General features: G+C 38.5%; 1 protein-coding gene across 2 annotated transcripts; it reads left to right on the top strand.

Annotated features, from left to right (window-relative positions):
- Positions 1 to 27,520, top strand: cabp7b (calcium binding protein 7b). 2 transcript variants are annotated; one of them, XM_026173877.1, is made up of 6 exons: positions 1 to 279; positions 806 to 916; positions 22,396 to 22,539; positions 22,626 to 22,738; positions 23,035 to 23,182; positions 23,279 to 27,520. In XM_026173877.1, the coding sequence occupies exons 2-6, from the start codon at positions 808 to 810 to the stop codon at positions 23,404 to 23,406; spliced, it is 642 nt and encodes a 213-aa protein (XP_026029662.1). In that variant the 5' UTR covers positions 1 to 279; positions 806 to 807; the 3' UTR covers positions 23,407 to 27,520. The 2 variants fall into 2 exon arrangements, with proteins under 2 accessions (XP_026029662.1, XP_026029661.1); XM_026173876.1 differs by lacking the exon at positions 1 to 279 and having other exon boundaries at positions 293 to 916.
- Positions 27,521 to 27,523: the final 3 nt, after the last annotated feature.

The following is a 27,523-nucleotide window of genomic DNA, read 5'->3' as shown; positions in this document are numbered from 1 at the left end:
AGCCTTATACACCGTGTCTGTGTCACATGAGAGGGGGTCACCCAGGATTCCCTTCAAGCTGCTCTTCAGGAAAAAAGAATGTTACAAGATTTGTTTCCCGCCTCGTTTACCGGATAGGATCAGCACGCCAGCGCTGCTGCTTTATCTTGTGTTGTCTATTTTTACATTTTTTTTTAAAGAAGATGCCGAAACGGGGAAGAAAAGTGAGGCAGACTATACCGGGAACACACTATTTAAAAGATCAAGACTCCTTATAGGAATCAGTAAGAAACATTATAGGTAAATTATCTTTTTAGGGTAGAATTTTTCTCCCATTTCTTTTTACGTGTTTCTTTTCCTCGTTTTAATGCTGTGATGCAGGAGCTTTGGAAGAATTGCAAATTAGCCTGTTTATCTCGTTGATTTGGATCTTGACTTTAATATAAGCCAAATATTTGCTCGTTTGAGGCTTTATTTAGGGCTCTAGACATACTGTCGCTTTGCTCAACAAGCTATGAAGTAAAAGTTTTACACGCCAATTTTATTTGCCTTTTCGCCTCGTGTCTTGATCACAACACGCTGCAAGGGGCTGTGCACTGAAACCAACCGCGATTTACAATCTGCATTTTCAGTCGAGGTGATTTTACTCGTGTTTTCTGCCCTCGGAAGAGGAAGGTTGAACTCCGCTGAGGGAAGGTTTACCTCCTTTCATTTGCTTGAGTTTCTTTTGCCTAAAAGATCAAGGACAGTAGCAAAGGGTCTGTCAAAACTCCGGAGAGCGAGGCTATATGAAGATCGAGACACAGTTGTTGCTTTTCCCTCGCAGAAATGCCAGTGCGTGCTGTGACCACCAGGTTCATGTACAAGGGACTTTGCACTATTCCAGATGTCCTCACCTACCGGACCCCTGTTAACCTGCCTGAGGATGAAGTGGAAGGTGAGGCTTGTTGTTTTTTTGCTATCTGTCTGTTTGCTTGCTTTGAGCATGGTTTCAACCAGTGACAGTAACGATAACAGCTGTAACTCCCGAATTCGAAGTTCAGCTGCCAAATCAGGACCCTGGAGAGCTCCAGAGGGTGTGCGCTGTACAACCTTTTCAACAAATCCGACACCAGATCTCTGTGTGTAAGATCTAGATGGTTTATAGTTTTGTGCTGGGGAAAATACCGACAAACTATGCTCTTACTTTTTTTCTTGCTTATGATTTTTGGCACAAAATTAAGCTGTAGAAATAGTTAATCGTGCTTTTTCCATTCATACATCAACCAAAAATTTCAATTTATCATCTAATCACAGCAACGGGATATTATATTGTGAGTAGACTGCATGTTTATACACTGCATTTCTCGGCTGTACCCCTGACCTCTATGAGACTCCGTTGCACCTGCTGTTATTTACTCATCCAGCCAAGACTGAGACACAGACTGACGAGTAGAGGGACTCTGACTTTTGTTAAAAGGGAAGGATCCAGTAATGGACAAAAACACTATAATGAATGTCAAACTCATAAATATAAAACTGCAGATTACTTGAAAATCGAAGGCAGACAAAACTCATCAATGAGATTGAACGATGGACTCATTTTGATCCATAAATTGCATCATTTCATCTTTTATGAATTGCATTAACCAGAAAAGAAGAAGAAGAAGAAGAAGAAGAAAAGAAGCTTTCATGCTGTACAGAAAGGGCAAGTGAAAGATTCACTTAAGCATTAAATTCACACTTGCTATTGTAACTGTAGGGCCGAGTTGTTAAAAATAGAGGTTTTGTTTTGCCAAAATGGTCCTCACAATGAGAATGCACACTTGGCAGCGATTTGGAACAAAGCCAGGCAGACTACAATAAAGAGATAAATCAGATCAGATTTGATATCGCCAAGTCTTTTATGCATAGGGAATTCCATTTCCCCTTTCTTCTGTCTGTAGGTTGCCCGGTCCTCACAAGTGGCTGCCTGCCCTTGCTTCGAGCCACTCATTTGACATTGAAAATCCGCTATCTGCAGACACGATATAAATTAAATTAAAAGATTGGCTATGGAAAAGCAAGAAAAGAACAACAGCAGTAAAATGTTGGCGGGTGGTGTCATCAACGGCCATGCAGCTTTTCAGGTATTGGGCGAGTCTTTCCAAATTTTAGTTTACTAATTGAGTCATTAAATATTCAGAGTAAGACAGACCACTGAACCATGAATATTTACTGCAGGGAGGATTCACTGAGCATGTAATGCACTGCTACGTTTGCATGGCCTCACACCCTAGCAGTGCCCACAGTAAACAAGTAATCTTCCTGTTTTCACCTGCTCCAGTGGCAGGTAAAATGCATTAACGAGAACTGTAAGTTGATGAGGGAGGCAAGAGAGTTTAAGATGAACCTCTCCTGTTTACCAGCACAGAGCCAGTCCAAGGCTTTGAATCTGCAGCCTCCAACGTACCCTTTCACTGCTGCGCCACCTTAACGCACTCTGAGGGAGCTGCAGCACTGCTTAAATGAACCTTTTTGGTCTGCTGCAGTCCAGGGTTTCTGAAAAATCCCCCCTCTCTTCATAGAGGTCCGAAATTCAGACTGTAAATGTTGTTTCATCCACAAAATCTTTAATTATATTGGGGCAGAAGTTCCCTGATTGCACAGCTCACATAATTACTTTTTATAATCATATTTATGATAATCTTTTTTTTTCTTGCAAGGTGCACATATATACTCCAAGTGCAACTGGACATGTTTAGAATGATCCTTGATTCAGTGAGTCTGTCGCAGTCAGAAAAACAAACCTGATAAAACAGATAACATTTTATGCTTCATATAGGATTATTATCATTCTGTGCCATGCTGCCAATAACTTACGCAAGCCTCCATTTTCTCTCTACATGTATCCTAACATCTAAACTCATCATCAGGCTCACAGAAACTATAATCGCAGTAAATCAGTTTTTAGTATTGAAGAGCATGCAGGCGATGAGTTGTGCGGTTAAATCAATGGGACTTTTTTCTTGGTGACATTGTTTCAGGCACGGGTCGACTGCCACTTTGGAATACACACAAAAAAACACAATACAAGGACAAGAGGACCTTGCATCCTGTGCAATGACACGTGCTGCAACGTGGACAGTACATAGAACAACCCGTCCCAGACAAACAAGTTAAAGAGTTTCATTTTACCTCCAAGTTTTAGTGTTGACTGATTTTCTCCTGTACCAGTAAACCAGCAGCATAAGAGCTGCAAGATGCATTGTCTAAACAACCCCCCACTCGTTAGCTGAAACACAGTGGCAAGATGGGGAAAAATGTTGTGCAGTGGATCTGCAAAACGGGACTGAGCACATAGCCTGTGGGGAGAGTTTTACCTGAATCTCTGGCGTAGTCACTAGAAACCCAGGTCAAGAGTTTTTGTTTTGTGCAACGGTTTTTAAAAAGCTCAAAAAATATTATTATTCATCTTCATATAATATCCAGTACCTTTGAGATTTTCTACAAATGTGACCTTTTCAGAGGGTTTTAGAAAAAAAAACAAATCTGTTCAAACATCACTCATCTTTAGAAGTTTAAAGGGATGCAACAGGGGACTGAATGTGAAATATCACATAGCTTGTTCTCTGTTCACAAGTTCTTCAAATTTAATGCAGAAAACTGTTAATGATTTGTGGGCATGTGGTGAGATCTGATTTTCCAACAGCTGTTCAGTTACATATTGGATAAAGGTGGGCAGCAACACATTTCAGAGAGGGTAAAAAACATCACCTTTTGACCTCCAGCCTTCATCTGAGTTTAAAAATATATAGCTATCAAACACCAGATTTTCCCATTAACAGCACCATCAGGGGTACCCCAGAAGCACCATGAACTGCAGTGCCTCTGTTTTTTTCATTGACTAAATATTATGTGCATTACGGTTATTCTACGACAAGACCTAGGGACCTTAAATGAGGATATAATTTACTATGATGTAAGGAATGACGTAACTTCTTTAAACTATAATGTAAAGTTGAAATTAAGAAAACAGCTGAAGATGGCATTAACTTAAAATTGAGTCAGATATTACAGAATCACATGTTTTCTGATTTTATGCTGCAATTGGATGAATATAACCAATAAAATGAAAAAGAAGTTCTAATTATTTCAGTGGTAGAATCAACACTCAACAGAGATTATATATAAATCTTTATAATCCTGTCATCTTAAGACTTTGCCATTTTAAGCTGCCATTTTATTAGGATCACAGTCTTAAGTGCAACATAATGACATCCCTCCCACCCCTCCAACAACCAAATCAGGCAGTAACTTACACTGTTTCCTGAAAACTGTACGAGCAAGTAAATGCATCAGTAGGAATGACAACAGTGAGGATTACAGAGACTTGAATGGACAGGACATCCTCTGGACTGGGTGAAGTTGAGGGAGGCTGATTAAGTGCTCGTAGCTCTTAATGGATATGCAGATCCCAGGGAATGTTTTTCAAACAGATGGTTGCCGAGGTGGGCAGAGCCGACAGCAAGGCTTCCTATCCTTTTCTCTGCCCTTGTGTCACGCACTTGTCATAAAGCCTGATATGAAGCCACACTATTGTAAAAGCAGCCGTTCTCCCGCCTCTTAGAAATCAGTGCGCATTTGTATATCTGAGATCTGTAGATACAACAACAACAACAACCTTTATTTATAGAGCACATTAAAAGCCTTAGGCATACCAAAGTGCTTTACAAAAAACAATAAAATAATACAGTTAAGAGCATTAATATCAAATATAATAAGAACAGCAGACAATGTTCACAGTAGAAAGCCACTAATAAAATGGACTGCAGCACATAGATTATAGCAGACCCAGTGCCGCATGATAGAAAACACCAAGAATGAAGGAATAGTAAAAAGTTAATGCAATAGGTCGCAGTTAACAGTCAGCATTTAACGGGTAGAGAAGGCAAGTTCAAAAAGATAAGTTTTAAGGCGTGCTTTAAAAGAAAAAATAGAATCAGACTCCCGAATGCCAATCGGGAGGCTGTTCCATAACTCAGGTGCAGCAAAGGCAAACGATCGATCGCCTCTAGATTTCAACCGAGATCTGGGCTGAACTAACAATAACTGCGAGGATGACCTTAAAGCCCTGGCAGGGACATAAGGGTTTAAAAGTTCCTTAAGATAGGTTGGTGCAGTATTATTGATAATTTTAAACGTAAGCAGCAAAATTTTAAATTGAATACCCTCATGTAAAACTGGATCGGTTTAACTCATGATTAAATCATCTTTTAAAAATCCTAATCTGGGCAATGTGGCGTTGGGCACTCTCTCTGTAACCGTGGAACAAAAAGCTGCCTAATTCATCACAAATTATACGTGATAATTAAGCCATTATGTTAATGACATAACAGCAATCACTATATTTAATCATGTCCCTGAAGAAACCCATGAAACATTTATGTGTGCATTTATCCTGTAAACACTGTTAGGTGAATGTCTATGTGGACATTATGCAGTGCCAAGTTTCTCTCTATTTAATAAGCACTATATTAAATCCCAGGTCCAGAGCCATTATACATGACCGACTGGATAACCTCTAATGCCCATATTGGAATTGATCCAATTCATAATTACACAAATAAATAAAACACTCAAAAATGTATATTGTATAATACAGGAGACTCGTACAATACAAATTTATTAGACCACCTGTCAAAAGAATAAGTAAAGAACATGTTTTTAAAAAAACGCATTTATAAATAAATATTATATTATTATTATTATTTTTTAGGCAAATAGCAAAATGAATTCATGTTTGAGAAGTCAGAATTACTCAAGAATAAATTCAAGTGCTAAAACTAATTTTTCTGTTCAGGAATGCACGTACGTAAGTGCCTGTAATTTGGCATCTTAATTGAAAATGATTTTTCTGCTTTTTTGTATAATGGTAAATTTAAAAATTCATGGAAAACAACAAGAATTGTGTTTTAGCATTAAGGAGCTTGCACACACAGGTGGATTAACTATTATAGCAACATAAAATATTATTGTATTAATTATCAATTCTGTTAATTTATGGCAGCTGTGGTGCGAGCCTTACATTGAGTGGTGCTCTAATTAATTTGTTAAGCACTGTACATGAGGTAACAGACACAGTCTGTGGGTCTTAAAAAAAATCAGCATTTGTTGATTACCGGAATGATATATACAACATTTTCTGATAATTGTGCAAATTATCATTTTATTAAGACATGATCTTGCAGTGTCAGTATTAAAATGTCTAAAACACACCCCATAACCCAGAGTAAATTGGTGCTTTAACTACACATGTGCTGGCACAGATAAGACACTCTTTTTATGGCTGACAACAGCTGTGACTTCCTGCCAGTTAAACTCTTGGAGGTCTCTGCGAGCTTGTATCGTTCCTCGGTGCATCACCGACAGAGAATGTGAACAATATTTATAGATCACAACCAGCAGGAGAATCCCCCAGACATCAAGCATTGTAGTGGAGTGCAGGCCTTCCTCCACTTTGTATGCAAAGCTGTTGTCTTTTATGCTTACAAATGGAGTTCCTTTTTGCTGCAACATTGTAAGCAGGCATTATATGTGTTATGTTGGTTGTGTTACTGTATTGCAGGTGCCTAATTATACACATACAGTGACAGTGGTCAGGACAGAGGCTGGACATGCTCTGTACATATGCAGGTAACGCTTTGTAGTAATTCCATCATTTATAAGCTTTAATGATCATCATTTGCAATACATTAATATACAGAGTTGTATTAAGAAATCATCAAGCCATTTATAAGTTTAAATTAGAACATGACTACGAACAAATTATGACTACATCGTTAATAAGTGATGGATTGTGGGAGCCTCCCTGGCAGGTCACAGATGGTGCAAAGGTTCAGACTGAGGCCAGTACCCACTCGACACAGAACCCATGTGATGAATTTCTTTAACACTGACACGTTACAATCTGCTGGCGGTCCATCGTTCACAAATTTAATGTAATTTGTAGTTAAATAAGTAAGTCAAATGTTATTTCTGTAGCACCTTTTTAAGACAAGCATCTCAAAGTGCTTCACGACAAAATGCCAGAATATTTAAAAAATGTTTTAAAAAGACAAACAGAGTTAAAAATAGCACAATCATTTATTGTGCTTATAACAGGCTAACTTAAAAGTAATAGCTCATCAAAATAAAACCGTTATAAAGAGACGCTACAGTAAATACTCACATCCGACTTACAAAGAATTCAATGTCTGAATGTTTTATTTTTTAATCATTTGCTAATAATTTGTTCATGATCACAAATTTCACTTACAACAGATTTGTGTTGCCACTTATCAAACATCCTTAAACGTAATGTAAACTGTAGTTCATCATTAATTAAAGTTTTATAAATGACTTGTAGCTGAACATTATTATCAGGTGTTACACTTGTAAGCAATACGGTTTAAAAACAATAATCATAAGCTGTGTGTTTAATGTAGCTTTCTGCGTGGTCAAAGATCTGGTCATTAATGTTGCAGCCAGACAGAAAACTTCACAATTTCAAATAACAACACTATCACAAGACGTTAATTATGAGACTGCATCCTTAATCTCCCCTTGTCTGCCGCTAGGCAACAGCCATATTTCATTCACATCATTATACTGAGCTTGGAAATGCTCAAACATTGAGCTAATAAATACTCAACCGGTGGCAAAAATATACTCTCACTGGTCACTTCATTAGGCACATCCTTCAACCAGTTTGATTTGAGCTTTGTGACGTGGTGTGTCAGCCAGCCGGAAGCATAAATGTGCTCATAAATGGTCATTAACAATACTCAGGTAAGCTGTGGCATTTAAATGATACTCAGATGGTACTAAAGGGCCCATGATGTGCCAAGAAACTATCCCCTACACCATTACACTACCACCAGCAGTTTAAATTATTAACGGAGGGCAGGATCCATACTGAATGTTGCAGACTCATCTGAGCAGGCGGTATTTTTCCAGACTTCTGCTGTCCAGTTTTGGTGAGCGTGTGTGAACTGTAGCCTCGGTTTCTTGTTCTTAGCTGACAGGACTGGTACCCGGTGTAGACTTCTGCTGCTGGAGCCAATCTTCTCCACAGTTCAGCACTCAGAGATGCTGTTCAGCACAGCAACTTACTGTTGCCTTCCTATCAGCTTGAAGCAATCTGGCCATTTTCCTCTCAACTCTGGGATAAACGAGGCATTTTAACTGAGAAATGCCACTCACTGGATATGCTCTCCTGGTTGTGTGGTGCAATGGTTTATACGGTTGCCTAACAAGCAAAAGATTCCCAGTTTAATTAGACGAGGAAATACAAATCCCTTTGGAGGAGCGTCAGGAAGAGTAAAGATCTGCCAAATCAAAACATCCGAAGCTACCCACTGTGGCTCTCTCCTGTGACTAAGGGAGCAGCTGAAAGTAGCTTTCTCCATAAACCCTAGAGATGGTTGTAGGGAGAAATCCTGGTTGCAGTTTCTGAAGCAACCATGCCACTTTTAAAGTCACTTCATTCACCTTTCTTCCTCGTTTTGTGGGCTCAGACTGAACTTCAGCAGGTTTTCTCTACGTAAATTGATCGAGTTGCTCTCAAGTGATAGACTGGTTTGCATTAGTCTAATCAGGTATTTGTACCTAATAAAGTGGCCAGTTAGCATAATAATTCTACGTTGTTGTTAATAGAATCCTACAGGTCGAGTTAAAGGTCAACGTCAGTCTTAAATAAATTGAAATGGGAAATTTTGTCCTAATATGACCCAGCAATGCATCCATATCACTGGAGAAGAAGTTTGCATATTCTAAACAGTAAAGTTAATTCGTCTGTTTGTTAAAAACTCCACTTTCCTTTTGTCTTATTATGAAAAACATGAGAAAGTTAGTAATGACAATGTGTATAAAAACCTGAATATCATAAAACAGCATGGAAAAAGAAGAAAAACAAGATAAGAGCAGAAAATCAACACTTCCCTAACAAAAGACATCAGTCGAAGACAAATCTGTGCTGCCTGTCTGATAAGTTCAAAACAAAAGCTAATAAAGTTAAGCTGTAATTCTCAATAATTTTCCTGAAAGAAACCAGTCGCATGTTTTCAACTCAGCCCACAAAGAGCTGCAGGTAGTCATTTTAAGTACTTTTACACAGCAGGGACTCTTATACATGCCGGGCTCGTGCAGGGCATCATCACTGTGTTCAGTGATGGCATGTTTGTGTAAATGTAACAATACATCCAGGCTACAAATCTGCAGAAGCAAGTAAGTAGATTAAAATGTTGTAGTTTTAGAAGGTGATTTGTGTATTAATCCGTCTCACTGCTGTACACTATGGGGTTAGTGCATCTTTTTTGTCACATCACAATTGATCGTTATCATATTTTTGAAGCGCTCAGTTCGCACATCAGGACAGATAAGAACAGGGCTGTGAGGGTGTCACTCTGTACTCGTTGTGTCCCCTCGACACCTTCTACATGCATCCGCACTGCATGAACTCACATTTGTCTCGTTATTTTGCGATAAGCTGGGATGGAGCCAATTAAGGTGTGTAAAAATGAGTATTTAAACAGCTCTTTTGTTTGTGTGCTGGACAAGAGAGCAAAGTCTGGAGCTCCCCGAACAAATTAGTTCACTGTTAGGTGCCTGCTAATGTTGGGGGGGGGGGGGGGGGTTAGTCACCTGGAATCAGTTGGGGTTGTTTGATTCAATATAATCATGCTCTAAGCAGCTGTTAATGTTATTTAGTGATGTTAAAAGTCGCATTATTTTGACAGCATTTGTATTATGTGCCGACCTACTTTTGCTCTAATGCATTAGCAGAGCTCTCTCTGGATACTGATTAATATGACTCACATGTAGTATCAGAACGACGGATGTCACGGGTGTCATCATACTATTACTGACATATTCCCATGGGAAGGTGAATTATTTAATGAGTAGATGTGACTCATCTCTCCCACTGATTTCTTTCTTCTTCTTTTTTTACCTTTTAAACTGTTTTCCACCAGAAGTCTTCTTTTAATAAGAAGACTGCGCTCCTCATTTGTTGACCAAAAGTTTACTTTTAAGTAGAGCATGTCAATTAGTGCCAGCGACTTTCTCTTGTCACCTCTGGACATGCAGTCTGAGGTTGCCGGAGAAAGGTGCCTAATTTAAGATTCCCATTTATTCTGGAAAAGAATCAAGTAACGCCTTTATTTTCATCCCTTTCATCCCAGCAACTGGCTGACACAAAAGGTCCTGTTTGATCCTGACTAACAGGGTGCAATTAGCAGGAAGGCCTGAGTCTCCTTTCTCCTATGCAAATGTAGCCTCTGAATGTGACTGGACACATGTACATATGCAATTCATCTGGTTTAGACTCACGTAAATTTGACATCTGATATGAGACCTGAGCGTGAGTCTGACACATGAAATGAGCTTTAATAATGTGGTGAGATGGAACATATTGTGAAGTATGAAGTCATGTTCAAGCAGTGACTTCGGGGCGGTGAAAAGAGGCTGTTGTTATTCTCTTCCGTTCACTTCCTGCGGAGCAAAGAGGCTTCTTCATCTACCCCCTGCTGTAACAGCTCTATTATCGTATCGTTCAATGTCATGATCATTACTGAAGGTGAAGAGGGGTTGTTGTTTTTTACAGTAAACTGGACAATCACAGTAGGGCTTTCTCAGCGGTGGTAGTGCATGGTCGATACCTTTTCTCGAGGATAACACTGCTTGTGTTTGTTTCTTCTGAAGGCAGCAGTCGTTTCCTCTGAACTTCCAGCATTTACATTATCTCCTCCCATGCATGAGAAGCAATGTGAAAGAGGTATCTTTTAGCTACTCTCTGTCCCGTTATCTTTATTTTTCAATGGGACCTTTCATCAGCACTTATGGTGTGATGGGTTCACTCAGCTCAAGCACTTAGATGTGACTGAGAGCGCTGAGGGAAGGTTACAGTAACTATAAGCCATCCACACTGCTTGCAGACTAAAGAAGAATTAGCTGATAAAATATAAACAAGGAAATAAATGCACAAATCCCAGGCATCTCTTTCTCTTTGGAAATCTCGGCAGCAATGACACAGTGGAGGAGTTCCATGCTATCAGTATTATTTAGTAACAAACGGCTGAGCAATTCTGAGCTACAGAGCTCAAAGAGAGGCCGTCATCAATCAGTTGTTCTCATACAAATATTAGAGGAGGTTTGTTTTCTAGAAAGTGTTAATTTTAACACATGCTGTGCTATGATACACTAACAATAAGGATAATTTATGGTGAGTATTTTTTACTTCACATAGTTGCAGTCTCATTAATTATAGTTTAGCTATTAAACATGACAAAATAAAAGATTTACCTTGGAAATATAAAGATCATAAACAACCTCACATCCATAAAATTAGGGATGCTGTTTAACATGTAAATAAAAACAGATTTTGATGGCAGCAACATGTCTAAAAATATTTGGTTTGGGGGCAACAAAAGGCTGCACAAGCAAGCAGTACAAAACGTAATCAGCTAGAGAAAATTTTGGCTACTAATTGTGGGTAATTTGCAACAGGTCAGTAACATGAGTTATTATAAGAAGAGCATCTTAGAGAGGCAGAGCTTCTCAGGTGTAAAGATGGACAGAGGTTCACTAATCTACAAAATACTGCATCTACAAATTGCTAACAAACTACTGATCAGTGTTCCTTGCTATAAAACTGCAAAGACTTGGAATATAATGTACAGTCATAATATCATCAAAAGATTTTGAGAATCTGGAGAAATCTCTGCATGCGAGGCTGAAACTCAGTGTGAGACACCTGTCATCTCTGGGCCTTCAGGTAGCACTGCATTAAAAAAAAAAAAAAAAAAGCTCAATCATGCAAAGAAGGAAAAGAAAAAGCCGAGTGTGAAGCAGCAATGACAATCCAGAAAGGCCAGGCTTCTCTGGGCCAAAGCTCATTAAAAATCGACTGAGGAAAAGTGGCAAACTGTTCTGTTGTCAGAGAACTCATTTTTTAAATTCTTTATGGAAAATATGGAGTAAAAAGGAGAGGGACCATCTGGCTTGTTAACAGCACTCAGTAAAAAAGCCTGCATCTCTGATGGTATGCGGGTGCATTAGTGCATATGGAATTGGCACCTGAAATCTGCAACGAGATCAATGCTGAGAGGTATACACAGGTTTTACACCAACATATGCTCCCAAACAGAATAGTATTTTTCAGGGGATGACTATTTCAGCAGGATGATCCTAAATTGCATGCTGGATGGCTTCATAACGCAGGAGACTGAAGTGGACAGCCTGCAGTCCAGACCTTTCAACAACTGAAAACATTTAGCACAACATGAAATGAAAAAGAAGATCCAGGACTGTTGAGCACCTAGAAACCCAAAAGTCCACCAGCTGGTCTCCTCAGTTCCCAGACATTTATGCACTGGTGTTAAACGGAGAGAGGATGCAGTAGCAAACATGGCCCTGTCCCAACTTTTTTTTTTTACATTGTTGCCATCAAATTCAAAATATGTGTTTTGCAAAGCACTTCATTCTGTTTATATTCACAGTTTTCATAGATAACCAAGATTTTTTGGAATTGTGTTTGCCTTTATACATTTGCAATTCTGCTATCTCTGTCTAATATCTCTTTTTATTTATTTATTTTCTTAATTGTTATGCAAAAAAATGTCATATTTGGTGATGTTTATCTCCTGCACGCTTTTAAACACATTAGGATTTAAGTAAAGGAACCTCAGTGACTTTTTTGACCCTGTCAGCAGCACTGAAAGTCTGCCAGTGGACTTCAGTAGGCATGGACCATTTTCACATTTTTTTTTTTTTTTTTTTTTTTTTGCTGCACCAGCGACCACCAAGAATATCTCTGTTAGGCGGTCATAAAGGTCAGTAGGATCTGTCGGCTTTCATGTTCATGTTTTAACTCTTTTGGAAGGTCAACAGACTTTTAAGCCCTGACCTCAGACCTGGCTAAAGTGACCGGTGTTGTAGACAAACCAGCTGAAGCTTACACAGGTTGTTATATTTAGGGAAAATTTGGAAGTTTTTGATAAAAAAGAAGGTAGTGATTTAAGAAAGAAGACAAACATATCTGTTAAATTAATCAAAGGAACCCGGTATATTTAAATTGAGTTTTATATATATAGGACCATTTCTTACAGTTATCTCATCTCAAAAAACCTAAAAAACAGCAAACAATTTTTTAAAAAGAACCTGGACCCCATAACTGCAGATCAGGAACATGCTGATCTGCAGAAAGGACAAGGCACAAACTACAGGAAAGAGAGGACAAAAAGTTAATGACATGCAACAGTCATGCATGTCATTAAGGAAAGGGGCTCTGCAGGATGAGCTGGTAGCAGCAGGGATGGTTCGGGGTCATCTGATCCAGCTCATACTAGAAAGAAAGAAAGAAAGAAAGAAAGAAAGAAACAAACAAACAAACAAACAAACAAACAAACAAACAAACAAAGATTTTTAAAAGTGAAGTTGAAGGTGCTTCCTCCCCTTGAATTTCTGCTTCTAGAAACTATTCTAGGAACTGCAGTCTGAAAGCAAAGTGCTCTATTGGGACAGTTCATAGGATGTGATGTCTTTAAGATACCATTGGGCCTAATCATTGAAGTCTTTGTATGTGAGAAGAAGGATTTTAAATCATCCTGGATCTACAGAGAGCCAATAAAGAGAAGTTAATATTGGAGAAATATGATGTTACTCTCTAGTCCATGTTAGTACTCCCTGCTGAAGGCGTTTCAAAGAGCCACTGGGATGTCCGGCTAATAAAGGTTTACAATAGTGCAGTAACAAAAGTATCACTCTGAGACAACATGTTCCTAATTTTGACAGTATTACACTTGAGTCAGTGTCATGTGGCTTCTTTTATTTCAATGACACACTCAGTCACTGGAATAAAATGTAGTGACTGCTGGTGTTAAATATAGTGGGGCGAAGCCACTAGCTCAAATAACCTACACTAATGCAGATCAACAGATAAAAAATTATCAGACCTATCAGCCATCGAGGTTACAGTCACCATTATGACCCTGTTGGTCCAACTTGCCGTGAAATTGTCAGTCAGTATTTCTTTTTGCTTTGATATGGAACAATTTGATGAAATTGTCACCTTTGTCTCAGTTAATTCAGATGGTTGTTTGCAGTAATACCCCTCGATTATATGCTTTTATACTTCTTTCCCTCAAGTGACTCATTCATTCAACTTTTGTAATAGAAGATGTGTGAAGGCCAATGAGAGTGCTCAAACCAACCAATGACAAATCAACGTTGTTTGCTGACTACTTGGCGTGTTTTGGAAATTTGTTGAAGATGGTTTGGCAAAGGGATGTGAAGTGTGTTCATTCATGGGTAAAAACAGTTGGGTTTGCAAGTTTTTGTAACGAAACAGGATCACAAGTTAATGTCATGCTGAGAAAATGAAAGGCTGATTTCTCGAGATAATCATGCAACTGATCACAAGAAAACAAATTCTTTGTCTCTGGGATCTCGGTAGCTATGAAGACGTGTAATTTCACCATCTAATTACCAGTGAAATTAAGTTTTGCAGCAGCATCACAGAAGTGTACGTGCACATAAAGTTACTGTACAGCAGAGAATAAATAAGGAGGGTCGATCTGAAAGTTTTAACACAACACGGTTTCTGCTCGTGTCAAAACCTTGACTGAAGTATAGTCTGGAACTGAATAAATGACACTCCTTCATTTTTAAGTTAAACCAGTTGCTCCAGTTTGCTGGATGCCATCTGTGCTGGTCAGCATGAACTATACCATGATCAGGAAGAATGGGCCACTTAAAAAACACTTGATTTAATTTCTATTTATCATTGTTCCCATCAATGACAAATACGAAAGCACATCAAAGTAGAAGCTGCTGCCTGCTGTGCATCTCTCAGCAGCACAGATCCATGGACAGCAGCAAGGATGTTCATTTCTTGTCATCTGCATGTGCGAGAAAGAGAATGTTTTACAAATCTACCCTTATCTGTGAAGATAAGCTAACCTTTATGCCAAGAAGCAAAACCACGCTCGCTTTATTAAAGTGAAATCATGATAAATAACTTTCACCCATGAATCATTCATCAACAACAGCCTAAAGTTATGCTTTATCCATGAAGCTAACGATACAGAAAAGGAGAAAATTGTTATTGTTAGTATTTTTAAAGCCTCCTTCGTCCCATGGAGAAAAACAGACAAAAACAAAATGTATAAAGAATCTTTAGGATCTTTTCAGAGGATCTCTTGTCATATTATGTGTCATATTCCCCAGGGCATCACAGCAGCTCAGACTTGGTATAAAATGATGAAAATGAGATTTATTATTCCACAATTAGATAAACTGTGCATCGATATCTTAAGATAACTAGATAAATTAGCTTATCATCATAAGATATCAGAAAAAAAATAACTAAAGGCATGGCTGCTCTCATTTCCTGTAGCGTTAAACAGAAGCAGTCAGAAGCAATTTGTGTTTTGGATTTGGATACAAGTGTGATACACACATATATTCTTCATGAAAAAACTGTCCCTTTCTATTTCATTACATATTATCTACGCATCAGCACTTATTTCCGTGAGCCCTTCTGTTGGCTTTCTTTTAAACTATAACAGCATAACTGCTTTTTCACTCATCTCATTAAAACCTAATCATTCATGCACAAACAACAGGCATTTTGTGATTGATTGTATAAATGCTAAAAGCTAAGATTCTGGAGTTATTTTTAAAAGTTGTTTTTGTTTTAGAGTTTTTGTTATTTTTACATCCAAAAGTAAAATCCCAGCAGGACCTCCCAAATCGGAAAACAGTTTTACTTTATTTGTGATTTGTGTTATCTTTCCAAGATAATACAATTCTTATTTGTATTGTTCACTCCTTTCTAAATCTCTAGTGCTCATTTAATACATAATTTTTTAAAAAATTGATTTAGATGGATTGATAAGTAGGCCAGCACAGAAATACTTTAAAGCTGCTTTCTTTCTAATGGCCACCAGGGGGCAAAACGACTTCCATTCCCGACTTTTAAATAAAAACACTTAGCTGAGGGCTTTATGGCTCTGTTACACCAGAGTAAAAACAAGACAGCAACCTCCTTGCAGCTAGAAAATTTGGTGGATGAATTAAACTTTTTAGCTTTCGGAGACGGATTTTGAAAGTAGTTGTGGCAACCAAGTTGTTGCTCAGAGGTTGAGTGTGCAGCACCCCGAGCCTCTGGGTGGGAGATAGCTTGCTTCCAAATAATCCCAACTGGGAATGGATTCTTCCTCAAACAGATTGGTGAAGGTTTGACAGTAATTACCATCTAATTTATAAATGCAGATGGATTGCTGACAGATTGCAATCAATCTGAGTCCATCTGCACCGATTAGCTCAACTCATCTGTATCATAGTTAAGTTAGTTTAAGTTTGTTTTTATTGTGATTTTCATGGTATGTACATGGCAACAGATTTGCAGTTTCCAACACAGGTAATCAGCGTATTGTTATATTCAGATCACATGTAAATGCCAACTTGACCCATTCAATAGGAGACTGACAGCAAGTGACTGATGTGGTTTGGGGACTATTAATGGGTCTCAACCTTCAGAGCAAACATTTAAAGGTGGTGGCCATGGTCTCCAAATGCTATTTTCACCAGCATGACTTGCCTGATGAATATTGAATATAAAAACCATTTTGTAAAAAGAAAGATCGATAAGTCTCAGCAGATCTGTTTTCGAAACTCTAAGATGGCGAACAGTGGATGACACCAAAGTGGCCATCTTTTATAATGTATGAGGTCATTCTTAAAAAACTAAACACCTTGACACTTTGTTTACATTTGATTCGGCTCATAACGGTCTTCGTGTCTGAATAAATGTAACAATAAACAGTCAAGCATTTACATAATGTCTTGTGCCACATTCATTCATTCACATGGCAATTTATTCTATATATACAGAAGTTTATCGATCAAACACAAACACCACTGGATGCATCTGGCCTCCATATTTGCCCAGGGACACTTCAACTTCTAGTCTGAATTGAACCACTGACACATTTCACAGCATTTTAGGAGCCACGCTACTGTTGCTGCTTTGAGCAGTCACCTATTTCACACCAATATTAATAATTTGCTTGATAATATTGCTTTCAAATTGTTTTCCTCCACTCTCATATTGCAGAATTAACTAAAAATATTCTGTCATACAGACAGAATATAAATCATCAAATCAGTGATTCAAAGATTTTCACCACCTGGCTTCAGACAGCCGAGTGGGTGCACCCTCACAGCAGTGCAAGGTTACAGATATTCTGATCAAGGACTCAAAGTAAACACCTGAGTCGGCTGAATGTTTTCCACACTTTAAATAAAAATTCAGTTCCATCACTTTGCTATTGTTGTATTGTGTGTTTACCTGTGCGTATTTGTTTATTTGCAAGTGAACATTTTTCCAGGGATATGTAACATGCAATGTTAGTACGAACGTCTCACAATGGGGTGCTTAAAGTACTTTATCATGCCCAGTGTGGCACACAGGAGCTGGATACAGTACTGTCAGTGATCATGTAACACTGACTTTTGTTGAGTCTTACCACATCAATAAGGTTGTAGTACTTCCTTCTGCAAAATGAGCTTGACCCATGTGGGCACACCGGGAGTTAAGATGTCAGTATTAATTGGATAAAGGTCCGTCTCTTTTAACTTTAAAAAGGACAGCCTTTATCAGAAGTAAATCTACATATTCAGCTACATAAATAAGCCAATCAATTATGTTGGCGATATCAATACATGAGGGAGAAAAACAATAGTGAAGCGCTTCAGTCTGTGGAGGATCAAATCTTGACAAACAACATTTACATGTTAAAAAATGCAAATTATAATCAAAATTTTCAACAAAGTAAACACATATTGTGTCCCTCATGATTCCATGTGTGTATTTTATTTATTTTTTTCAGATAAATATTCATTCCTCAGTGTGTGAAACAATCTGTAGTCCAGCCACTGCTCAGCTGGCTAAGAGAATTCATTATTTGTCACTGGCATCAGAGGTCACAACACTGAATCTGGGATTGTGCTCAGGGAAGATAACAAAACTCAAGCAGTGCTGCTGGGAGTAATTTAGACAAATATGTTGTGTCTGATGTGTCAAGGTATTGCACAGACAGTGCCACTTGTCCAGAAGGACCTCAATTTACGTTCCAAAGACTTTGTCTTGTAGTGCTTTATTTTATTTTTTAAAGAGGATTATACACTGCCGCTATAACCACAATTTGCAAGCTATCACTTAAAAACTGCACTCATTCATGTGCACAAGATGGATAGCTAGTGCTCGTCCTCATCTGGGCTTGCATGCTAATTGTGGTTGCCAAGCGTGTGCTGCTGAACTTGGGGAGCCGCTACAACAAGTCTTCAACCTCAGTCTGCGACTGGGGAGAGTGCCCGCCCTATGGAAGACATCCTGCATCGTTCCGGTCCCCAAAAAGAACCGGCCCAATGAGCTGAATGACTTCCGACCGGTGGCACTGACGTCACATCTTATGAAGACTCTAGAGCGGCTCTTCCTCAACCTCCTCCGACCACAGGTACAACATGCCCAGGACCCACTACAGTTTGCATACAAGGCGGGTGTCGGAGTGGAGGATGCCATCCTGTACCTCCTACACAGAGCCCACTCACACCTGGATGGGGGAAAAGGCACGGTCAGGATCCTGTTTCTTGACTTTTCCAGTGCCTTTAATACCATCCGGCCCTGTATGCTTCAAGAAAAACTGAACAGGATGGAGGTGGACCCCTGCCTGGTGGCTTGGATCTCCGACTACCTCACCGACAGACCACAGTACGTCAGGCTGAAGGACATCACGTCTGACACAGTGGTCAGCAGCACAGGAGCACCACAGGGAACTGTGCTGTCCCCTCTTCTCTTCACCCTGTACACCTCTGACTTCTGCTACAACTCTGAATTATGCCACATTCAGAAGTTTGCAGACGACACAGCCATCATGGGGTGTATCTGGGATGATCAGGAAGAGGAGTACAGAAGTCTGGTGAGGAACTTTGTCGCATGGAGTCACACAAACCACCTGCAACTCAACACCTCAAAGACTAAGGAACTGGTTGTGGACTTCGGGAGGTCTAGAGCAGGTCCACTGCCGGTTCAGATAGAGGGGGAGGAGGTGGAGGTGGTCAACAAGTACAAGTACCTCGGGCTGTGGGTGGACAATAAACTGGACTGGTCATGCAACACAGAGCACCTGTATAAAAAAGCCCAAAGCCGACTGTACTTCCTCAGGAGGCTGAGGTCTTTTAACATCTGCAGGAAGCTCCTGAGGATGTTTTACCAGTCGGTGGTTGCTGGAGTACTTTTCTATGCTGTGGTGTGCTGGGGGAGCAGCACAGCAAAGAAGGACTCATCCAGGCTGGAGAAACTGATCAGGAGGGCTAGCTCTGTGGTCGGCATGAAGCTGGACACTCTGGTGACAGTGGCAGAGAAAAGGACATTAAAGAAACTGATGGACATTATGGACAATGCCAGGCATCCTCTGCACACGGCCATTAACAACCAGAAGAGTCTGTTCAGTGACAGGTTGCTTCTCCCAAAGACAAGAACTAACAGACTTAAAAACTCCTTTGTCCCACACGCCATCAAACTGTTTAACTCCTCTCTGGAGGGGAGAGGGAGGGGAAACAGGAGGACAAAGGAGGGAACAACTAAGCTGTAGTGCCTCTTCACCTCACTGTGCAATACCTTTTGTGCAATACTTTTGTAAATAGTCAACAGTGCAATAGACTCAATACTTGAAATGTGCAACTCACTTGTATTTTTATTTTTATTCCTATTTATTCTATTTATCCCCTTCGTATATTTTATTTATATTGTCTCTGTATTTATATATATGTGTGTGTGTATAACTCTGTAACTTCTGTCGGTGCTGTGCTTTTTTGGAAATCGAATTTCCCAGAGGAACCCACCCGATGGATTAATAAAGTTCTATCTTATCTTATCTTATCTTACATAAATGCATGCAAATTGGTTTTCTACATCATATAAGCACCCAGCGTAATCACATGCTTTACATATGAACAGTTCATCCAAGCCTTTTGGTTTAAAGCAATTTTCAAGATAAAAGAGTGTATGTTTAGCTTATTCTGGTGTTGAATGATGAATGTCTAAGTATTCATAGGTTTCTTGTGGATTAGGTGGATGTCTACGTGTTTGTTCTGTTAATTCCACCTTTTTATTCTCTGCAGTGTCTCGGGCTATCACTGCTCAGGTATCGGCTTATATCATTGATATATTGATGTAAAAATTAGACTTCCAGTTCATTTTGTTTCTTGTTTCATCCAATCAAGCAACGAGCTGAGCTAGCATCCAATAGTCTTGTATATTTGAGGATCTACATCAAAGAACTACCGGCATTCAGCGCCTTTGAAGTGCAACTGCTCTTTTTCACCACTTCAAACAGAATACAGTGATGCCAAGTGAGGACAGGAGCCAAATGCCAATGTTTATGGATTATTTACCAAAAGTTGCAGTTTTAATTAGAAACACATGAACCTGCTTGCAGCCTTCAGTCAGAAGTGATTGTATTATGACCACAGTAGCAGGTACTGGCTCAGAAGATCACTTACTATGAATGAAGAATAACACTGCATCACAGTGGGAAATCCTTTAAATATCTGTCACAGATAACACAAGATACAGATAAACAAAGCAGATAATAGTTTAGCCAGGAAGACTAGAGCATTGCCTTTTTCATTATTTGCCATTCATTATTATTTACCAGAGGACTGAACTTTACATTGCGCACTTACATGTTCAAACACCTCTCTGCTAATGGTTGTGTAGTATTACAGTCTGTCTGAATGCTCAAGCATTAACGGTAGCTTTTGAAGCACTATCTACAAAACCATTAGCACTTGGAGCCAAAGCACTGGCTCAAACTAAATGCTTTACATTTATAGAATAATTTCTGCAAAGCTTCACTCAGATACCTCACTTCAGGCAACACTTTCAACACTACCTAGCTACAATATTGCAATATGATGTGAAGGATAAACAACTTTCTCCTTATTTGTATTAATAGTGTGTTTTATTCAGATGGATTTTTCTGTGTACACAGTTGTTTACTCGTTTAAAAAAAAAAATTGCTCTGCCCTGCACACAGATGAGCCACAACCATGCATTTACACACACTAACTCATTGGGTGGTTAGTGCTTCATGCGCTTATTAAAATGATAGTTTGTAGGTAATTATGGAGGCAGTTGTATTTTACAAGAGCGTAATGAGTTTTGCAGCAATTTTATGCTTTTGCAACATGTAAACTGTTTTGCAGGTTTGAAGAAGGGTTTTGTTGGTGGTCATTTTAAATTTAGGCATTTTAAATGAAGAAAGAAAGACTGCAGTACATGATGCTAAAACACGCATCTCCTCTTTTTGTCTCTCACTGGGATGCTGAAACTTTTAATATTGCTTATGTTCTGTGGGCTGAAATTTTAAAATGCAGCGTTTCTGTCTCAGTCTATTCTACTGAAACAATCAAACTACACTCTCATAAAAAGTGTACACTAAAGGTCTATTTCTGTCTCTGCAGTTCCAGTGTATATGTACGTCTTTAAGGGCAAAAGTTTGTATGCTTCAGTGCACTGTAACGATCACATTTGTACCTCTTCTTCTTTTTAAGGTGCAACATTAGGAGACAGCTGGCCAACAAGAAATTAGGCAATTTACTCTTAGATTTAAAGTTTCTGCTGTTTGGTTTAAATAGATAAAAGTAATTTGGTGTATTCTGACTTGTTTAACTCGTGTATACCAGCAGCAGGGTGCAGTAGGGCAGCACTGTCGCCTCACAGCTAGAAGGTTCTGGGTGTCTTTTCCCTGTGCCTGGTGGTCAGAACATTCACAAGCAACTTGCGTTTCTCTTTTTAGATAGCATGCTTAACATTATCATTTAAAATCAATTGATAATTAGTTGTACTGTTTCAAAAGGTTGTAGCTTTCTGTATTAGACATTTCCAAAACATTGAAGACCAATAGTTCTTTCAGTACTGTCTGCTTCCCACTCCTTGTCACACATTTTACCCAAACATTTACCGAACTGAGTTTAATTTGGAGTCAGTATTTGGAGGAGGAGCATAGTTTCTGTAGGATTTATTCAAAAAAGAAATGAATATCTTTACTACTGTGAAATATTCTGGCTCATGGAATAAAGAAACTTGGAGAAAAAAAGTTGCTTTCACTCTTCAAACACTCAATATTCAGCTATGCCTCCTCTTTCTCAAAACACAAACATCTAAGACAGAGGGATTATAGCCTTTTGAACTGTGACCCACAGCAGCTGTTTGAAGCTGCTTTTACTTTAAACTCTAAAAATAAACACCCTTTACTCGCCGACGTTGAAACCAACATGTTAAAAATCCGCCAGTTCAACGATAGCCCTCAAGTAACATGTTCGTTCTGTGTGCCTTCTTTCACTTCGCAGAGATCCGTGAGGCTTTCAAAGTATTTGACAGAGATGGGAATGGCTTTATCTCTAAGCAGGAGCTGGGGATGGCCATGCGCTCACTGGGCTACATGCCCAATGAGGTGGAGCTGGAGGTTATCATCCAAAGACTTGACATGGATGGTGGGTCTCTCTTGCTCTCTCTGCTGCAATTATTCCAACATGTGAGCTGCGTTAATGACTCGTCAATGTTTCGCTTGTTTCATCAGGCGATGGCCAGGTTGGCTTTGAAGAGTTTGTCACATTACTTGGTCCTAAACTCTCTGCTGCTGGAATGCCTGACAAGTTCAACGGAGCAGACTTTGACTCTGTGTTTTGGAAGGTATGTACTGTCCCATAATCCCCACCAATAAAGTTTAATCTAGTCATTTGAATATCAATCCCTCACAAACTACACCCCAGTCAGATAACTGCATCACATGTTGTGGACACCGGTATCCCCATTTCTTACAATCAGGAGTATAATCAAATTAATTACTCTAATATCTGATTTTTATAAAATATTTATACACTGCTGTTTATTGCTGACCTGCAATTTATGTGCATCACTGAGGGGCATCAAGGCAGAAGTTCTTCCTCTGCTAATTAGACCTCTCCTGGTGTTTTCTGTTTTCCCAGTGCGACATGCAGAAACTGACAGTGGATGAGCTGAAGAGATTGCTTTATGATACTTTCCGTGACCACCTCACTATGAAAGACATTGAGAACATCATCATGACTGAGGAGAACCACCTGAACAGTCCAGAGTCCCATGTGAACATTGATAGTATGTCTTATAATATCATTTTTATAGTATTTCATACATTTCTAAAGCTCCACTGACGCAGTTTTGTTCTGTCTCTTCTTCCCTTTCTTTCCGCAGCAAGCCCAACACAACAGGAAAAACACACTTGTGTGCGTAAAAGCCTGATTTGTGCCTTCGCTATCGCATTTATCATCAGCGTCATGCTCATCGCAGCGAATCAAATGCTCCGCAGAGGGATGAAGTAAATACGCGATGCCTGCTGGTTACAAACGGATTTACAGACAGACAGGGAAAATGCAAATGTTAACCAAAATACTTTATCATTTTGGGTTTTATTCACAGCTGACACCCTTGATGATGCAATCATAGGATCGCTCTGATATGGATAAAATGATGTCATGCAGTGGTTCTGTGTGATCACTAATCGTAGTACAGACAATAGAGAGAAAGGTATTTCAAGGGCTGATTGTTATCCAAAACAAGTTACATCTCATTCATTAAGATGGCTGATGTTTGCTAAGATTAGACAGAAAATCAGGCTCCAATTCTCCAAAATTTCAGAGTGCAGCAAGTGTTGTAACAATAGCTGTGCTTTGTCAGTGCATTTAATGTTGCTCTCAAGAACCCTGCCATTTGGAGTGCACCAAATAACGACAGCACCAATGATAGTAATAAAGCAATACAAAAGCGGGCCACATACTCCGTAATTTCAAATCGAGCTAAAAACATAAGGACAAATCACTGTGCACTGCATGCTGTCTCTTATGTCTCTGTTTACTGTATTGTGTCATGACTTTCAACTTGCATCAGGTCTGACAGACTTAACCAGCACCTTCTGCGATCTAAAAATACCAAAAAGAGCCCCTCAAATTCAAAACACAAAACTGGACTACTAATGGATGTATCAGTCTGTCAGTCAGTTCGATTTAATTGGTTCATCCCTTTATCCAGCTTGAAATATTTCCATGAATGTTGCATGTCATTCATGGCACCCATACTGTGAGATCTAATGAATTTGGCGGTGCCCTGTTTTGTTTTTTCTCTGCTATTTTGTTGATATTTTTGCTCAGTTTTTGTGATAGATGAACCACAAATGGGTGAGCTGCATTAGCATTAGCATTAGCATGCAGTCACTCTCATTAAGATCATGCTGCTGAGCTAAGGCTAGCATCGGAGTGCTGCTGTACAGTTTCAACAAACTGCTACAATGCCTGAGCTAAAATATTGTCATGTTACATTTATTTTAAGACCAACACAGAGAGTTTCATGAAGTCATTCAAACTGTTAGGTTTGTTTCTTGTCCCACCAGTTGCCACAAACCTAAATCATGCATTCGCTAACTTGTAGCTTCAGCTTCTAACAAAGACCTCAATTTGAATCAAAATGAAAGCGCATTATATTTAAACAAATGGACAAAGAGAAAATGTGAAAGCATCAAAATATTTGCAGCGAGAGGCATAAACCGGTCAACAAGCACAACAACTGGATTCACAGCTCAAAAGAGAGGATCTACAGTTGTGATCCACAACGCATGTTATGTACTCTAGTCAAATTATCAGTGGAAGAAACTCCGACAGGCCTGTTTCAATAGAAATGTCACACTTTTTTCACAGTTAATTATTTTTGCTTTAAAGCTCAGAAGAATCTTTCTTGGCTGAGCAGATTGAGATTGCTTTGTAAAGCAAATTGATATTTTGTTAGCTGTAATGTGAAACAACTGTAGCTGAAGAATTAAACTTCACAAAAAAATCACAAGAATTAATAAACCAGACAAGAGTGTGTGTGTGTGGGCTTTATATAAAAGCTCCAGATACAAAGAGAAATACTGGTATCTTGATGTCCAGCCAAACGAATAACATGTTTTATATCCATAGCCTGCCTGCAATACATGCACATGCTGCATGTTTCAAATGTGCGCATCTGTAAGACGCATCAAAATCATAACGAGGCACTAAAAAACATTTGAGTAGCTGTATGACACGAGCTACCAGCTATAAATAAATCAAAAGAAGTTTAGAATTTAGATAAAACTAAATAATAATTGTATTTATAGCAAATAAGTATGAAGTAATTCAAGCTGCAAAATTGCATGTACATTAGATTAGAAGTAAATGTGTGTTATATGTGTGTGAGATTATTGAAATCTGGTGTAAGTGTTCAAATAATTATGCAATTTGTAAAGTGATCATTGCAAAAAAAAATATCTCAGTATTTGACATTTTTCTGTAAATGTCGACTTTTTTGTGGATGTGCACAGTATTACAGTTTTTCGCAACTGTTAAGACACGTTTCTTGGCGATTTCTGTCATCTAAAAACACAAAACCCAGTTTATAAAATAAAAACCTGAATTTAGACAAGTCTCCTCTGGCAATATGACTATCATGACTCTGATGAATATGTCACACTAAAACAATCCAACTCAATGTTCAGAGCACATATTTTCAGAAAAGGTCAATCTGTTTGTTCTACAAATTGCACAAATGTATACATTCCTCCGGCCACTTTATTATACACATCTGTTAAACTGTTTCACACAGCTGTCTTATCAGCAAATCACATGGCAGCAGTTCAGTACATTTAGGCATGTAGATATGGACAAGACAATCTGCTGCACTGAGCAAGGAAATATAGTTAAGTGACTTTAAACATGGCATTTTTGCTGGTGCCAGATGGGCTACTCAAATGGGCTCCACAGTCACCAGATCTCAACCCAACCAATCATAGCTGTGTAACCAACAAACTTGCAGAAACTGTGAGATGCTTTCATGTTAATATGGACCAAAATCTCTGAGTGTTTCCAGCACCTTGTTGAATCTGTGCCATGAAAAATTAAAGCAGTTCAGAATGCAAAAGAGGGTCGAACCCTTTACCTGCACTGTGTGACTAATAAAGTGACAATTTCCTGTAAATGCACTGACTATTCAGTATTCAGCCACAGAGAACATGACAAGTGTGGTTTGAATTCTTTGTCCTGCTCCACTTTCTACTCATAATTACCGGCTGTACAATCTGACACCGCTTAAACTGAGTAAATAACATAATTAACAGCAAGCCTGAACAATTTTAAGTTGTTCTTAGGAAATGTGCTTAACTTATGCCTCCTGCGGTTTCCGTTAAGCTTCACAAGTATATCAGTGTGAAAATGTGAGTGAGAGTGTATTTAGGAGTAAACTAGATCTGCAAATTGCATCTAACTTTGTAAAAGAAAATGTTTTGCCAGGAGAGCGATTCATTTAATACTAGATTTAGAAAACTGTGCATTTGATACAAAGAAACAAAGCTTGTGTGTTATCAGTTCAGAAAAACTGTAGAATACTAAATACTTTGCAGTATGCTGTGAACAGTAATTTGACATATCATAAAAATGTTGTTTTCTGGCTTTTACATGGACCACCAAAACAACATATTGTTTAAAGTATAACATGGTTATATTTTCTTACTTGGAAAGTAATACATTAAATCTATGTGGATTTATTATGAATGTAAGCATAATGTTTTGTAAAAAAAACAAAAAAACAAAAATAGGTTTCAGATATAATTTTCCAGTCTGACTGGACATTCAGATAAAATCGTTTGCATGTATTTACGCCATGCACACAACTTTTTTGATTATTTGTCATTTTTCTGAATGTTTTCTTTAACAAACAATATTCTCTATATTTTTTTCTTCCTCTTTTTACCTTAAAGGTTTATGAAAGCTATATCAGAGTGAAAGTATATACTACTGAGAGTCATACTGGCAATAAAACTGATATTTTTTCCGTATATAGTAGGTGTTTATGTAAAAGAATTTAAAAAACTATTTGTATGACATCACATTACCTCTCCATGAACATATCATGTAAAGTATGGGATTTTATGTGAATGTAAAATATAGTTACTGTGCCAAATCTTAACACGTGTGACAAATTGTGTCCTATTCTGTAGGTTACTGTGTTTTGATGAAAAGATTTATGTCAATTTTGTCAACAGGTTGTTAAAAATGTTCAATTTAAATGTAAATTTAATTTTGACTGTCAAGGTTTTCTGTTCTGTGCCTTTTGTAACTTGGAGTTTTAAAAGCTGCACTTTCATGAAACTGAAGTAAAGACGTAAAAAGATGGGAAATCAATCACATGAATACATGGCTTGAGGGAAAAAATGATACAAGATTTATTTTTAATAGGTGTCATAATAAAATATTAAGTATTTCTATTTTATCTTTATCACTTCTCTGTTCTTAACACAATACCCTGCTTTGTTTTTATTTAGTTTTTTCAGTAACTGTTACTGCACATGTAGAGGTTACTGCATCAATTATACACTTATGTAAGTGATGTCTATAGATGCATGTAGTCCAATAAAAACAAGTGCATTAAGAA

This window comes from Astatotilapia calliptera, chromosome 7, assembly GCF_900246225.1.
Source record: "Astatotilapia calliptera chromosome 7, fAstCal1.2, whole genome shotgun sequence".
NCBI lineage: Eukaryota > Metazoa > Chordata > Actinopteri > Cichliformes > Cichlidae > Astatotilapia > Astatotilapia calliptera.
This window is presented reverse-complemented; position numbering and strand designations above follow the sequence as displayed.